The 15704-nt window shown below is 43.6% G+C and overlaps 1 protein-coding gene across 1 annotated transcript in view; it reads left to right on the top strand.

The window, feature by feature from the left end:
• LOC106563967 (dihydrolipoyllysine-residue acetyltransferase component of pyruvate dehydrogenase complex, mitochondrial) overlaps window positions 1-15704 on the top strand; it is a 42864-nt gene that overhangs the window by 5040 nt on the left and 22120 nt on the right. Inside the window, exons 2-9 of the mRNA XM_045690327.1 lie at window positions 2875-2976; window positions 5911-6032; window positions 6222-6345; window positions 6857-6983; window positions 7495-7676; window positions 12900-13077; window positions 13191-13261; window positions 15031-15144. Coding sequence (XP_045546283.1) covers window positions 2875-2976; window positions 5911-6032; window positions 6222-6345; window positions 6857-6983; window positions 7495-7676; window positions 12900-13077; window positions 13191-13261; window positions 15031-15144 — 1020 coding nt within the window. The remainder of the gene's footprint in view (window positions 1-2874; window positions 2977-5910; window positions 6033-6221; window positions 6346-6856; window positions 6984-7494; window positions 7677-12899; window positions 13078-13190; window positions 13262-15030; window positions 15145-15704) is intronic.

Consider the following 15704-nt stretch of genomic DNA (forward strand, 5'->3'; position numbering starts at 1 on the left):
CTGTTCAGGTGGGAGGTTTACTAGATATATTACTGTTCAGGTGGGAGGTTTACTAGATATATTACTGTTCAGGTGGGAGGTTTACTAGATATATTACTGTTCAGGTGGAAGTTTACTAGATATATTACTGTTCAGGTGGGAGGTTTACTAGATATATTACTGTTCAGGTGGGAGATTTACGAGATATATTACTGTTCAGGTGGGAGGTTTACTAGATATATTACTGTTGTGGTGGGAGGTTTACTAGATATATTACTGTTGAGGTGGGAGGTTTACTAGATATATTACTGTTGAGGTGGGAGGTTTACTAGATATATTACTGTTGAGGTGGGAGGTTTACTAGATATATTACTGTTGAGGTGGGAGGTTTACTAGATATATTACTGTTCAGGTGGGAGGTTTACTAGATATATTACTGTTCAGGTGGAGGTTTACTAGATATATTACTGTTCAGGTGGAGGTTTACTAGATATATTACTGTTCAGGTGGGAGGTTTACTAGATATATTACTGTTCAGGTGGAGGTTTACTAGATATATTACTGTTCAGATGGGAGGTTTACTAGATATATTACTGTTCAGGTGGGAGGTTTACTAGATATATTACTGTTCAGGTGGAGGTTTACTAGATATATTACTGTTGTGGTGGGAGGTTTACTAGATATATTACTGTTCAGGTGGGAGGTTTACTAGATATATTACTGTTCAGGTGGAGGTTTACTAGATATATTACTGTTCAGGTGGGAGGTTTACTAGATATATTACTGTTCAGGTGGGAGGTTTACTAGATATATTACTGTTGAGGTGGGAGGTTTACTAGATATATTACTGTTGAGGTGGGAGGTTTACTAGATATATTACTGTTGAGGTGGGAGGTTTACTAGATATATTACTGTTGAGGTGGGAGGTTTACTAGATATATTACTGTTGAGGTGGGAGGTTTACTAGATATATTACTGTTCAGGTGGGAGGTTTACTAGATATATTACTGTTCAGGTGGGAGGTTTACTAGATATATTACTGTTCAGGTGGGAGGTTTACTAGATATATTACTGTTCAGGTGGGAGGTTTACTAGATATATTACTGTTCAGGTGGAGGTTTACTAGATATATTACTGTTCAGGTGGGAGGTTTACTAGATATATTACTGTTCAGGTGGGAGGTTTACTAGATATATTACTGTTCAGGTGGGAGGTTTACGAGATATATTACTGTTCAGGTGGGAGGTTTACTAGATATATTACTGTTCAGGTGGGAGGTTTACTAGATATATTACTGTTGAGGTGGGAGGTTTACTAGATATATTACTGTTCAGGTGGGAGGTTTACGAGATATATTACTGTTCAGGTGGGAGGTTTACTAGATATATTACTGTTCAGGTGGGAGGTTTACTAGATATATTACTGTTCAGGTGGGAGGTTTACTAGATATATTACTGTTCAGGTGGGAGGTTTATGAGATATATTACTGTTCAGGTGGGAGGTTTACTAGATATATTACTGTTCAGGTGGGAGGTTTACTAGATATATTACTGTTGAGGTGGGAGGTTTACTAGATATATTACTGTTGAGGTGGGAGGTTTACTAGATATATTACTGTTGAGGTGGGAGGTTTACTAGATATATTACTGTTGAGGTGGGAGGTTTACTAGATATATTACTGTTGAGGTGGGAGGTTTACTAGATATATTACTGTTCAGGTGGGAGGTTTACTAGATATATTACTGTTCAGGTGGGAGGTTTACTAGATATATTACTGTTCAGGTGGGAGGTTTACTAGATATATTACTGTTCAGGTGGGAGGTTTACTAGATATATTACTGTTCAGGTGGAGGTTTACTAGATATATTACTGTTCAGGTGGGAGGTTTACTAGATATATTACTGTTCAGGTGGGAGGTTTACTAGATATATTACTGTTCAGGTGGGAGGTTTACGAGATATATTACTGTTCAGGTGGGAGGTTTACTAGATATATTACTGTTCAGGTGGGAGGTTTACTAGATATATTACTGTTGAGGTGGGAGGTTTACTAGATATATTACTGTTCAGGTGGGAGGTTTATGAGATATATTACTGTTCAGGTGGGAGGTTTACTAGATATATTACTGTTCAGGTGGGAGGTTTACTAGATATATTACTGTTCAGGTGGGAGGTTTACTAGATATATTACTGTTCAGGTGGGAGGTTTATGAGATATATTACTGTTCAGGTGGGAGGTTTATGAGATATATTACTGTTCAGGTGGGAGGTTTACTAGATATATTACTGTTCAGGTGGAGGTTTACTAGATATATTACTGTTCAGGTGGAGGTTTACTAGATATATTACTGTTCAGGTGGGAGGTTTACTAGATATATTACTGTTCAGGTGGGAGGTTTACTAGATATATTACTGTTCAGGTGGGAGGTTTACTAGATATATTACTGTTGTGGTGGGAGGTTTACTAGATATATTACTGTTCAGGTGGGAGGTTTACTAGATATATTACTGTTCAGGTGGGAGGTTTACTAGATATATTACTGTTGTGGTGGGAGGTTTACTAGATATATTACTGTTCAGGTGGGAGGTTTACTAGATATATTACTGTTCAGGTGGGAGGTTTACTAGATATATTACTGTTCAGGTGGGAGGTTTACTAGATATATTACTGTTCAGGTGGGAGGTTTACTAGATATATTACTGTTCAGGTGGGAGGTTTACTAGATATATTACTGTTCAGGTGGAGGTTTTCTCACTTTTTTCCACATGCAAATTGGGCCCATAGGCTGTTAACAATTAAATATGTGTTTAATAAAGAGATTCAGACTCTGTGTGTGTGTGTGTGTGTGTGTGTGTGTGTGTGTGTGTGTGTGTGTGTGTGTGTGTGTGGTGGTAGGTGGAGCTGCCTGCTCTGTCCCCCACCATGCAGACTGGAACCATCGCTCGCTGGGAGAAGAAGGAGGGAGACAAGATCAATGAGGGAGACCTTATCGCTGAGGTGAGTACACACACACACACACACACCCAGGTTTTCTGTTAGGAAAATGTGGCGCCGGACAACGTGACCGGCAAGATATTAATTTACCGGCTATTTGAAAAGTTTACCGGACCCATATGCATTGGGTGTGTAACCAATTAGGGTGTCCACCCACAGTGGTCAGAATGACAGCAATAACATTTACATACAGTTAGTTAGCAGGAAAACACCATTCTGAAGAATTTAAAATATGTGTGAAGATAATGTGTGTTGAGTATATTTTTGAATGTACAGTACCAGTCAAAGGTTTGGACACTCAATTAAGGGTTTTTCTTTATTTTTACTATTTTCTACATTGTAGAATAATAGTGAAGACATCAAAACTATGATATAACACACATGGAATCATGTAGTAACCAGAAAAGTGTTGAACAAATCAAAATATATTTTAGATTTTAGGTTCTTCAAAGTAGCCACCCTTTGCCTTGACAGCTTTGCATTCTCTCAACCAGCTTCACCTGGAATGCTTTTCCAACAGTCTTGAAGGAGTTCCCACATATGCTGAGCACTGGTTGGCTGCATTTCCTTCACTCTGCAGTTCAACTCCCAGATATCCAAGATGGCGTAGCAGTGGGATGTTTTGATTGTCTTGTCCCGTCCCTTGTATATATAATTTCTTTCTTTTGTATATATTTAGTATATCTTTTTAGCTCATTTTTCCATCTACAGATTGAACATAATCTCCTGCATAATCCCCCCCCCCACCACGGGGCATGTCCTCCCCCCCCCCCCCACCACAGGGCATGTCCGTCCCCCCACGACGGGGCATGTCCCCCCCCCATCACGGGGCATGTCCCGTCCCCCGCACGGGACATGTCCCCCCCCACGCCGTTCTCATGATCATTGCAACTCCACGAGGTGAGATCTTGCATGGAGCCCCAGGCCGAGGGATATTGACAGTTCTTTTATGTTTCTTCCATTTGTGAATAATCACACCAACTGTTGTCACCTTCTCACCAAGCTGCTTGGCGATGGTCTTGTAGCCCATTCCAGCCTTGTGTAGGTCTACAATCTTGTCCCTGACATCCTTGGAGAGCTCTTTGGTCTTGGCCATGGTGGAGAGTTTGGAATCTGATTGATTGATTGCTTCTGTGGACAGGTGTCTTTTATACAGGTAACAAGCTGAGATTAGGAGCACTCCCTTTAAGAGTGTGCTCTAATCTCAGCTCGTTACCTGTATAAAAGACACCTGGGAGCCAGAAATCTTTCTGATTGAGAGGGGTCAAATACTTATTTCCCTCATTAACCTCTCTGGGCCAGTGGGACGTTTGCGTCCCACCCTAGTCAACAGCCAGTGGAATCACGTGGCGTGAAATACAAATACCTCAAAAATGCTATAACTTCAATTTCTCAAACATATGACTATTTTACACCATTTTAAAGACAAGATTCTCGTTAATCTAACCACATTGTCCGATTTCCAAAAGGCTTTACAGCGAAAGCAAAACATTAGATTATGTCAGGAGAGTACCCTGCCAAAAATAATCACACAGCCATTTTCAAGCTAGCATATATGTCACAAAAACCAAAACCACAGCTAAATGCAGCACTAACCTTTGATGATCTTCATCAGATGACACTCCAAGGACATTGTTATACAATACATGCATGTTTTGTTCAATGGAGTTCATATTTATATCAAAAACCAGCTTTTTACATTAGCATGTGATGTTCAGAACATGCATAGCCACCGAAAACTTCCGGTGAATTTACTAAATTAATCATGATAAACGTTGACAAAATACATAACAATTATTTTAAGAATTATAGATACAGAACTCCTTTATGCAAACGCTATGTCAGATTTTAAAATAGCTTTTCGGCGAAAGCACATTTTGCAATATTCTGAGTACATAGCTCGGCCATCACAGGCTAGCTAATTTGACACCCACCAAGTTTGGGGCTCACTAAACTCAGAATTAGTATTAGAAAAATTGGATTACCTTTGCTGTTCTTCGTCAGAATGCACTCCCAGGACTTCTACTTCAACAACAAATGTTATTTTGGTTCCTAATAATCCATAGTTATATCCAAATACCGCCGTTTTGTTCGTGTGTTCAGGTCACTATCCGAAGGGTAACGCGCGAGCGCATTTCGTGACAAAAAAATTCAAAATATTCCATTACCGTACTTCGAAGCATGTCAAACGCTGTTTAAAATACATTTTTATGCTACTTTTCTCGTAAAATAGCGATAATATTCCAACCGGGCGACGTTGTATTCATTCAAAGGCTGAAAGAAAAAAATTGAGAAGTCTCGTGACCGCGCATCTCAGTCTCACTGTCCCCAGGCTGACCACTTACAAACTTTGCTGCTGTACTTTGCCCAGAGACAGCAGACACCCCATTCCACTTTCTGGCGGCTTTAGAGAGCCAATGGAAGCCTTAGAAAGTGCAACGTTACAGCACAGATGCTGTATTTTCGATAGAGATGCAACAGAAGGACAACAAATTGTCAGACAGGGCACTTCCTGTATGGAATCTTCTCAGGTTTTGGCCTGCCATATGAGTTCTGTTATACTCACAGACACCATTCAAACAGTTTTAGAAACTTTGGAGTGTTTTCTATCCAAAGCTAATAATTATATGCATATTCTATATGGGCAGGAGTAGTAACCAGATTAAATCGGGTACGTTTTTTATCCGGCCGTGAAAATACTGCCCCCTAGCCCCAACAGGTTCAAATGCAAATCATTTTATAACATTTTTGACATGCGTTTTTCTTGATTTTTGTTGTTGTTATTCTGTCTCTCACTGTTCAAATAAACCTACCATTAAAATTATAGACTGATCATTTCTTTATCAGTGGGCATACGTACAAAATCAGCAGGGGATCAAACACTTTTTTCCCCCTCACTGTAGTGAACACTGACCTGGTTAACTGTATGTGTGTTAGGTGGAGACTGACAAGGCCACGGTGGGGTTTGAGCTGCTGGAGGACTGTTACCTGGCTAAGATCCTGGTAGCTGAAGGAACTGCAGTTTCCGTGGGTTCTGTCATCTGCATCACTGTCGACAGGTACGTCTGTGTGTGTTGTCCACAGGGGTGTGTATGTTTGAGTCTATTTTACTGTGTGTGTGTGTGTGTGTGTGTGTGTGATTATCACCTCCGTATGTGTGTGTGTTGTGGTTGTGTCTGTGTGTGTGTGTTATCACCTCCGTGTGTGTGTGTGTGTGTGTGTGTGTGTGTGTGTGTGTGTGTTATCAGTGCTGATCTGATCCCAGCCTTTAAGGACCTGACGTTGGACAAGCTGGCTGCTGGCTCCGCCCCTTCTGCAGCTGCCCCGCCCCCTCCCCCGCCCCCTGGCAGCTCCCTACCAACCCACATGAAGGTAGGATCACCCCGACCAGTCTGCATCTCCGGTCCAGTTAGTCTGATCAGAACCATGTGTTAGGTCTGTCTGTCTACTCATCTCTCTGTCTCTCTGTCTGTCTCTGTCTGTCTGTCTGTCTGTCTGTCTGTCTGTCTGTCTGTCTGTCTCTGTCTGTCTGTCTGTCTGTCTGTCTGTCTGTCTGTCTGTCTGTCTGTCTGTCTCTGTCTGTCTGTCTGTCTGTCTGTCTGTCTGTCTGTCTGTCTGTCTGTCTGTCTGTCTGTCTGTCTGTCTGTCTGTCTCTCTCTGTCTGTCTGTCTGTCTGTCTGTCTGTGTGTCTGTCTGTCTGTGTGTCTGTCTGTGTGTCTCTCTCTCTGTCTGTCTGTCTGTCTGTCTGTGTGTCTGTCTGTCTGTCTGTCTCTCTGTGTGTCTCTCTCTCTGTCTGTCTGTGTGTCTGTCTGTCTGTCTGTCTGTCTGTCTCTCTGTCTGTGTCTCGTGTGTGTGTGTGTGTCTGTCTGTGTGTGTGTGTTAGGTGTGTCTGCCAGCCCTGTCTCCTACTATGACCATGGGGACGGTGCAGCGCTGGGAGAAGAAGGTTGGAGAGAAACTCAGTGAAGGAGATTTACTGGCAGAGATAGAGACAGACAAGGCTACCATCGGTTAGTACACACACACACACACACACACACACACACACACACACACACACACACTGTATAAACACACAGACAGACTGTGATATCAATTGTAACTGTGTGTGTGGGGTGTGTGTGTGGTGTGTGGGGTGTGTGTGTGTGGTGTATGGTATGGTGTGTGTGTGGTGTATGGTGTGTGTGTGTGTGTGTGTGTGTGTGTGTGTGTGTGTGTGTGTGTGTGTGTGTGTGTGTGTGTGGTGGTGGGGTGTGTGTGTGTGTGGTGTATGGTATGGTGTGTGTGTGGTGTATGGTGTGTGGGGTGTGTGTGTGTGTGGTGTATGGTGTGTGTGTGTGTGTGTGTATGGTGGGTGTGTGGTGTGTGTGTGTGGTGTATGGTGTGGTGTGGTGTGTGTGTGTGTGTGTGTGTGTGTGTGTGGTGTATGGTGTGTGTGTGTGTGTGTGGTGTGTGTGTGTGTGGTGTATGGTGTGTGTGTGTGTGTGTGGTGTATGGTATGGTGTGTGTGTGTGTGTGTAGGGTTTGAGGTGCAGGAGGAGGGTTACCTGGCTAAGATCATGGTGTCTGAGGGAACACGTGATGTTCCTCTGGGGGCTCCTCTCTGCATCATCGTGGAGAAGGAGAGTGACATCGCTGCCTTCAGCGACTACGTAGAGACGGGAGGGGCTGAGGTCTCTACCCCGCTACCAGCCCCAATACCGGTAATACACTATACCCCCAGCCCCAATACCGGTAATACACTACCCCCTAACCCCCAGCCCCAATACCGGTAACACCCCCTAACCCCTCCCCCAATACCGGTAACACCCCCTATACCCCCAGCCCCAATACCGGTAACACCCCCTATACCCCCAGCCCCAATACCGGTAACACCCCCTATACCCCCAGCCCCAATACCGGTAACACCCCCTATACCCCCAGCCCCATACCGCCTATACCCCCAGCCCCAATACCGGTAACACCCCCTATACCCCCAGCCCCAATACCGGTAACACCCCCTATACCCCCAGCCCCAATACCGGTAACACCCCGTATACCCCCAGCCCCAATGCCGGTAACACCCCCTATACCCCCAGCCCCAATGCCGGTAACACCCCCTATCCCCTCCCCCAATACCGGTAACACCCCCTATCCCCTCCCCCAATACCGGTAACACCCCCTAACCCCTCCCCCAATACCGGTAACAAATCAAAATCAAATCAAATGTATTTATATAGCCCTTCGTACATCAGCTGATATCTCAAAGTGCTGTACAGAAACCCAGCCTAAAACCCCAAACAGCAAGCAATGCAGGTTTAGAAGCACGGTGGCTAGGAAAAACTCCCTAGGAAAAACTCCCTAGAAAGGCCAAAAACCTAGGAAGAAACCTAGAGAGGAACCAGGCGATGAGGGGTGGCCAGTCCTCTTCTGGCTGTGCAGGGTGGATATTATAACAGAACATGGTCAAGATGTTAAAATGTTCATAAATGACCAGCATGGTCAAATAATAATAATCATAGTAGTTGTCGAGGGTGCAACAAGCACGTCTGGTGAACAGGTCAGGGTTCCATAGCCGCAGGCAGAACAGTTGAAACTGGAGCAGCAGAACGGCCAGGTGGACTGGGGACAGCAAGGAGTCATCATACCAGGTAGTCCTGAGGCATGGTCCTAGGGCTCAGGTCCTCCGAGAGAAAGAGAGAATTAGAGAGAGCATATTTAAATTCACACAGGACACCGGATAAGACAAGAGAAATACTCCAGATGTAACAGACTGACCCTAGCCCCCCGACACATAAACTACTGCAGCATAAATACTGGAGGCTGAGACAGGAGGGGTCAGGAGACACTGTGGCCCCATCCGATGATACCCCCGGACAGGGCCAAACAGGCAGGATATAACCCCACCCACTTTGCCAAAGCACAGCCCCCACACCACTAGAGGGATGTCTCCAACCACCAACTTACCGTCCTAAGACAAGGCCGAGTATAGCCCACAACGATCTCCGCCATGGCACAACCCAAGGGGGGCGCCAACCCAGACAGGAAGACCACGTCAGTGACTCAACCCACTCAAGTGACGCACCCCTCCCATGGACGGCATGGAAGAACACCAGTAAGCCAGTGACTCAGCCCCTGTAAAAGGGTTAGAGGCAGAGAATCCCAGTGGAAAGAGGGGAACCGGCAAGGCAGAGACAGCAAGGGCGGTTCGTTGCTCCAGCCTTTCCGTTCCTCTTCACACTCCTGGGCCAGACTATACTCAATCATAGGACCTACTGAAGAGATGTGTCTTCAGTAAAGACTTAAAGGTTGAGACTGAGTCTGCGTCTCTCACATTGGTAGGCAGACCATTCCATAAAAATGGAGCTCTATAGGAGAAAGCCCTACCTCCAGCCGTTTGCTTAGAAATTCTAGGGACAATTAGGAGGCCCGCGTCTTGTGACCGTAGCGTACGTGTAGGTATGTACGGCAGGACCAACTCGGAAAGATGGGTAGGAGCAAGACCATGTAATGCTTTTTGGTTTAGCAGTAAAACCTTAATCAGCCCTTGCCTTAACAGGAAGCCAGTGTAGGGAGGCTAGCACTGGAGTAATATGATCAAATGTTTTGGTTCTAGTCAGGATTCTAGCAGCCGTATTTAGCACTAACTGAAGTTTGTTTAGTGCTTTATCCGGGTAGCCGGAAAGTAGAGCATTGCAGTAGTCCAGCCTAGAAGTAACAAAAGCATGGATTAATTTTTCTGCGTCATTTTTGGACAGAAAGTTTCTGATTTTTGCAATGTTACGTGGATGGAAAAAAGCTGTCCTTGAAACAGTCTTGATATGTTCTTCAAAAGAGAGATCAGGGTCCAGAGTAACGCCGAGGTCCTTCACAGTTTTATTTGAGACGACTGTACAACCATCCAGATTAATTGTCAGATTCAACAGAAGATCTCTTTGTTTCTTGGGACCTAGAACAAGCATCTCTGTTTTGTCCGAGTTTAAAAGTAGAAAGTTTGCAGCCATCCACTTCTTTATGTCTGAAACACAGGCTTCTAGCGAGGGCAATTTCGGGGCTTCACCATGTTTCATTGAAATGTACAGCTGTGTGTCGTCCGCATAGCAGTGAAATGTAACATTATGTTTTCGAATGACATCCCCAAGAGGTAAAATATATAGTGAAAACAATAGTGGTCCTAAAACGGAACCTTGAGGAACACCGAAATGTACAATTGATTTGTCAGAGGACAAACCATTCACAGAGACAAACTGATATCTTCCCGACAGATAAGAACTATACTAGGCCAGAACTTGTCCGTGTAGACCAATTTGGGTTTCCAATCTCTCCAAAAGAATGTGGTGATCGATTGTATCAAAAGCGGCACTAAGATCTAGGAGCACGAGGACAGATGCAGAGCCTCGGTCTGACGTCATTAAAAGGTCATTTACCACCTTCACAAGTGCAGTCTCAGTGCTATGATGGGGTCTAAAACCAGACTGAAGCGTTGCATATACATTGTTTGTCTTCAGGAAGGCAGTGAGTTGCTGTGCAACAGCTTTTTCAAAATTTTTTTAGAGGAATGGAAGATTCGATATAGGCCGATTAGTTTTTTATAATTTCTGGATCAAGATTCGGCTTTTTCAAGAGAGGCTTTATTACTGCCACTTTTAGTGAGCTTGGTACACATCCGGTGGATAGAGAGCCGTTTATTATGTTCAACATAGGAGGGCCAAGCACAGGAAGCAGCTCTTTCAGTAGTTTAGTTGGAATAGGGTCCAGTATGCAGCTTGAGGGTTTGGAGGCCATGATTATTTTCATCATTGTGTCAAGAGATATAGTAATAAAACACTTTAGTATCTCCCTTGATCCTAGGTCCTGGCAGAGTTGTGTAGACTCAGGACAATGGAGCTTTGGAGGAATACCCAGATTTAAAGAGGAGTCCGTAATTTGCTTTCTAATGATCATGATCTTTTCCTCAAAGAAGTTCATAAATGTATTACTGCTGAAGTGAAAGCCATCCTCCATTTGCGAAGGCTGCTTTTTAGTTAGCTTTGCGACAGTATCAAAAAGAAATTTCGGATTGTTCTTATTTTCCTCAATTAAGTTGGAAAAATCGGATGATCGAGCAGCAGTGAGGGCTCTTCGATACTGCACGGTACTGTCTTTCCAAGCTAGTCGGAAGACTTCCAGTTTGGTGTGGCGCCATTTCCGTTCCAATTTTCTGGAAGCTTGCTTCAGAGCTCGTGTATTTTCTGTATACCAGGGAGCTAGTTTCTTATGACAGATGTTTTTAGTTTTTAGGGGTGCAACTGCATCTAGGGTATTGCGCAAGGTTAAATTGAGTTCCTCGGTTAGGTGCTTAACTGATTTTTGTCCTCTGACGTCCTTGGGTAGGCAGAGGGAGTCTGGAAGGGCATCAAGGAATCTTTGGGTTGTCTGAGAATTTATAGCACGACTTTTAATGCTCCTTGGTTGGGGTCTGAGCAGATTATTTGTTGTGATTACAAACGTAATAAAATGGTGGTCCGATAGTCCAGGATTATGAGGAAAAACATTAAGATCCACAACATTTATTCCATGGGACAAAACTAGGTCCAGAGTATGACTGTGGCAGTGAGTAGGTCCAGAGACATGTTGGACAAAACCCACTGAGTCGATGATGGCTCCGAAATACTTTTGGAGTGGGTCTGTGGACTTTTCCATGTGAATGTTAAAGTCACCAAAAATTTGAATATTATCTGCTATGACTACAAGATCCGATAGGAATTCAGGGAACTCAGTGAGGAACACTGCATATGGCCCAGGAGGCCTGTAAACAGTAGCTATAAAAAGTGAGTGAGTAGGCTGCATAGATTTCATGACTAGAAGCTCAAAAGACGAAAACGTCATTGTTTTTTGTTTTGTAAATTGAAATTTGCTATCGTAAATGTTAGCAACACCTCCGCCTTTGCCGGATGCACGGGGGGTATGGTCACTAGTGTAACCAGGGGGTGAGGCCTCATTTAACACAGTAAATTCATCAGGCTTAAGCCATGTTTCAGTCAGGCCAATCACATCAAGATTATGATCAGTGATTAGTTCATTGACTATAACTGCCTTCGAAGTGAGGGATCTACCATTAAGTAACCCAATTTTGAGATGTGAGGTATCACAATCTCTTTCAATAATGGCAGGAATGGAGGAGGTCTTTATACTAGTGAGATTGCTAAAGCGAACACCGCCATTTTTAACACCCCCTAACCCCTCCCCCAATACCGGTAACACCCCTAACCCCTCCCCCAATACCGGTAACACCCCCTAACCCCTCCCCCAATACCGGTAACACCCCCTAACCCCTCCCCCAATACCGGTAACACCCCCTAACCCCTCCCCCAATACCGGTAACACCCCCTAACCCCTCCCCCAATACCGGTAACACCCCCTAACCCCCTTGCTCAGTGCTGGGGAAAATTATAACTTGTTAGCTAGCGTTGTATTATAACTTGTTAGCTAGCGTTGTTAGAGATCTCGTTTTATATCTTGTTAGCTAGCGTTGTTAGATCTTGTATTATATCTTGTTAGCTAGCTTTGTTACATCTTGTATTATAACTTGTTAGCTAGCGTTGTTAGAGCTTGTATTATAACTTGTTAACTAGCGTTGTTAGATCTTGTATTATATCTTGTTAGCTAGCGTTGTTAGAGATCTCGTTTTATATCTTGTTAGCTAGCGTTGTTAGATCTTGTATTATAACTTGTTAGCTAGCGTTGTTACATCTTGTATTATATCTTGTTAGCTAACGTTGTTAGATCTTGTATTATAACTTGTTAGCTAGCGTTGTATTATAACTTGTTAGCTAGCGTTGTATTATATCTTGTTAGCTAGCGTTGTTAGAGATCTTGCTACATTTTCCAGATAGTTCTCTGACAGACTAGAGAATATCAGAACATCACCTCATAGCGACACAAGGCAACAACACTGTGTCCTCTAGGTTGCAGCCCCCAGTCCTGCAGCAGCTAGCCCAGCTCACGTAGCCCCGGCAACCACTCCTGCAGCAGCTAGCCCAGCTCACGTAGCCCCGGCAACCCCACGGAAAGGGCGTGTCTTCGCCAGCCCGCTAGCCAAGAAGCTCGCTGCCGAGAAGGGCATTGACCTGGCCCAGGTCAGTGGTGAGTGTACACACACACACACACACACACACACACACACACACACACACACACACACACACACACACACACACACCTTCCTCTCTCTGACATATGTTTTTTGTGTGTTTCAGGCTCCGGTCCTGATGGTAGAGTCACCAGGAAAGACATTGAGACTTTCGTCCCCCCCAAGGCTGCCCCTGCTGTAAGTCACCACACACTCACTTTACTGCATTTATCCTAAATGTTTTTCAATGTGTTTTATCTTTTCTACTTACTATTGATACATATTTAGTATAAAACATTGTCTGTAGACCCATCTGATTCAATGTTCACTCTAGACTGGATTGGTTTTCTGATGCAATGTTCAGTCTAGACTGGATTACAGGTCGACCGATTATGATTTTTCAACGCCGATACCGATTATTGGAGGACCAGCCCATTACCGATTGTTATGAATACTTGAAATCGGCCCTGATTAATCGGCCATTCCGATTAATCGGTCGACCTCTAGACTGGGTTGGTTTTCTGGTGAAATGTTCATTCTAGACTGGATTGGTTTTCTGGTGAAATGTTCATTCTAGACTGGGTTGGTTTTCTGGTGAAATGTTCATTCTAGACTGGGTTGGTTTTCTGGTGAAATGTTCAGTCAAGACTGGGTTGGTTTTCTGATGAAATGTTCATTCTAGACTGGATTGGTTTTCTGGTGAAATGTTCATTCTAGACTGGATTGGTTTTCTGGTGAAATGTTCATTCTAGACTGGGTTGGTTTTCTGATGAAATGTTCATTCTAGACTGGGTTGGTTTTCTGATGAAATGTTCATTCTAGACTGGGTTGGTTTTCTGATGAAATGTTCATTCTAGACTGGGTTGGTTTTCTGGTGAAATGTTCATTCTAGACTGGGTTGGTTTTCTGATGAAATGTTCATTCTAGACTGGGTTGGTTTTCTGATGAAATGTTCATTCTAGACTGGGTTGGTTTTCTGGTGAAATGTTCATTCTAGACTGGGTTGGTTTTCTGGTGAAATGTTCATTCTAGACTGGGTTGGTTTTCTGATGAAATGTTCATTCTAGACTGGGTTGGTTTTCTGATGAAATGTTCATTCTAGACTGGGTTGGTTTTCTGATGAAATGTTCATTCTAGACTGGGTTGGTTTTCTGATGAAATGTTCATTCTAGACTGGGTTGGTTTTCTGGTGAAATGTTCATTCTAGACTGGGTTGGTTTTCTGATGAAATGTTCATTCTAGACTGGGTTGGTTTTCTGATGAAATGTTCATTCTAGACTGGGTTGGTTTTCTGATGAAATGTTCATTCTAGACTGGGTTGGTTTTCTGGTGAAATGTTCATTCTAGACTGGGTTGGTTTTCTGATGAAATGTTCATTCTAGACTGGGTTAGTTTTCTGATGAAATGTTCATTCTAGACTGGGTTGGTTTTCTGGTGAAATGTTCATTCTAGACTGGGTTGGTTTTCTGGTGAAATGTTCATTCTAGACTGGGTTGGTTTTCTGGTGAAATGTTCATTCTAGACTGGGTTGGTTTTCTGGTGAAATGTTCATTCTAGACTGGGTTGGTTTTCTGATGAAATGTTCATTCTAGACTGGGTTGGTTTTCTGATGAAATGTTCATTCTAGACTGGGTTGGTTTTCTGATGAAATGTTCATTCTAGACTGGGTTGGTTTTCTGATGAAATGTTCATTCTAGACTGGGTTGGTTTTCTGGTGAAATGTTCATTCTAGACTGGGTTGGTTTTCTGATGAAATGTTCATTCTAGACTGGGTTGGTTTTCTGATGAAATGTTCATTCTAGACTGGGTTGGTTTTCTGATGAAATGTTCATTCTAGACTGGGTTGGTTTTCTGATGAAATGTTCATTCTAGACTGGGTTGGTTTTCTGATGAAATGTTCATTCTAGACTGGGTTGTTTTTCTGATGAAATGTTCATTCTAGACTGGGTTGGTTTTCTGGTGTTTAGGCTCCTGTTGCTGCAGCTCCTCCTTCCCCGGCTAGCCACGCCCCTAGACCTACCCCGGGTGTTGCCGCGCCAACAGGCACCTTCACTGACGTTCCTATCAGCAACATCCGCAGGGTAACACACACACACACACACACACACACACACTAGTCCTGAGCGATTAACCGATGTCGGTTCAGTTACTTGAATACAATTTAGTATAAAAACATTGTGAGCCCAAAGCGCCGTTTCTCTAGAGAGAAATCAAATCATTCACTAGAGAAATTAAGTCAAGAACCATGTGGGACGCTGGGCTGAAGGGCTGTAGTTTTCATAAAGCAAATATTCAACCTATTTCAGAGCAGAAATGTGGTAATTAACTATAATGACCATAATCCATTGCGCCTGTTCCACTTGGACAGAGATGGATACACTTTTACACCTGCTATGTTAGGTTAGATACACATAGACCACATGACAGAGGAATGTAGCCTACACAACTATGAGAAAGAGGGATAGAGTTTGTGAAAGTATGCCTTATGTATTTTGAACTAGTCAAATGAGCTCCCGAGTGGCGCAGCGGTCTAAGGCACTGCATCTCAGTGCAAGAGGTGTCACTACAGTCCCGGTTCGTATCCAGGCTGTATCACATCTGCCCGTGATTGGGAGTTCCATAGGGCGGCGCACAATTGGCT

Source organism: Salmo salar, chromosome ssa11 (genome assembly GCF_905237065.1).
Source record: "Salmo salar chromosome ssa11, Ssal_v3.1, whole genome shotgun sequence".
NCBI classification, from domain to species: Eukaryota; Metazoa; Chordata; class Actinopteri; order Salmoniformes; family Salmonidae; genus Salmo; species Salmo salar.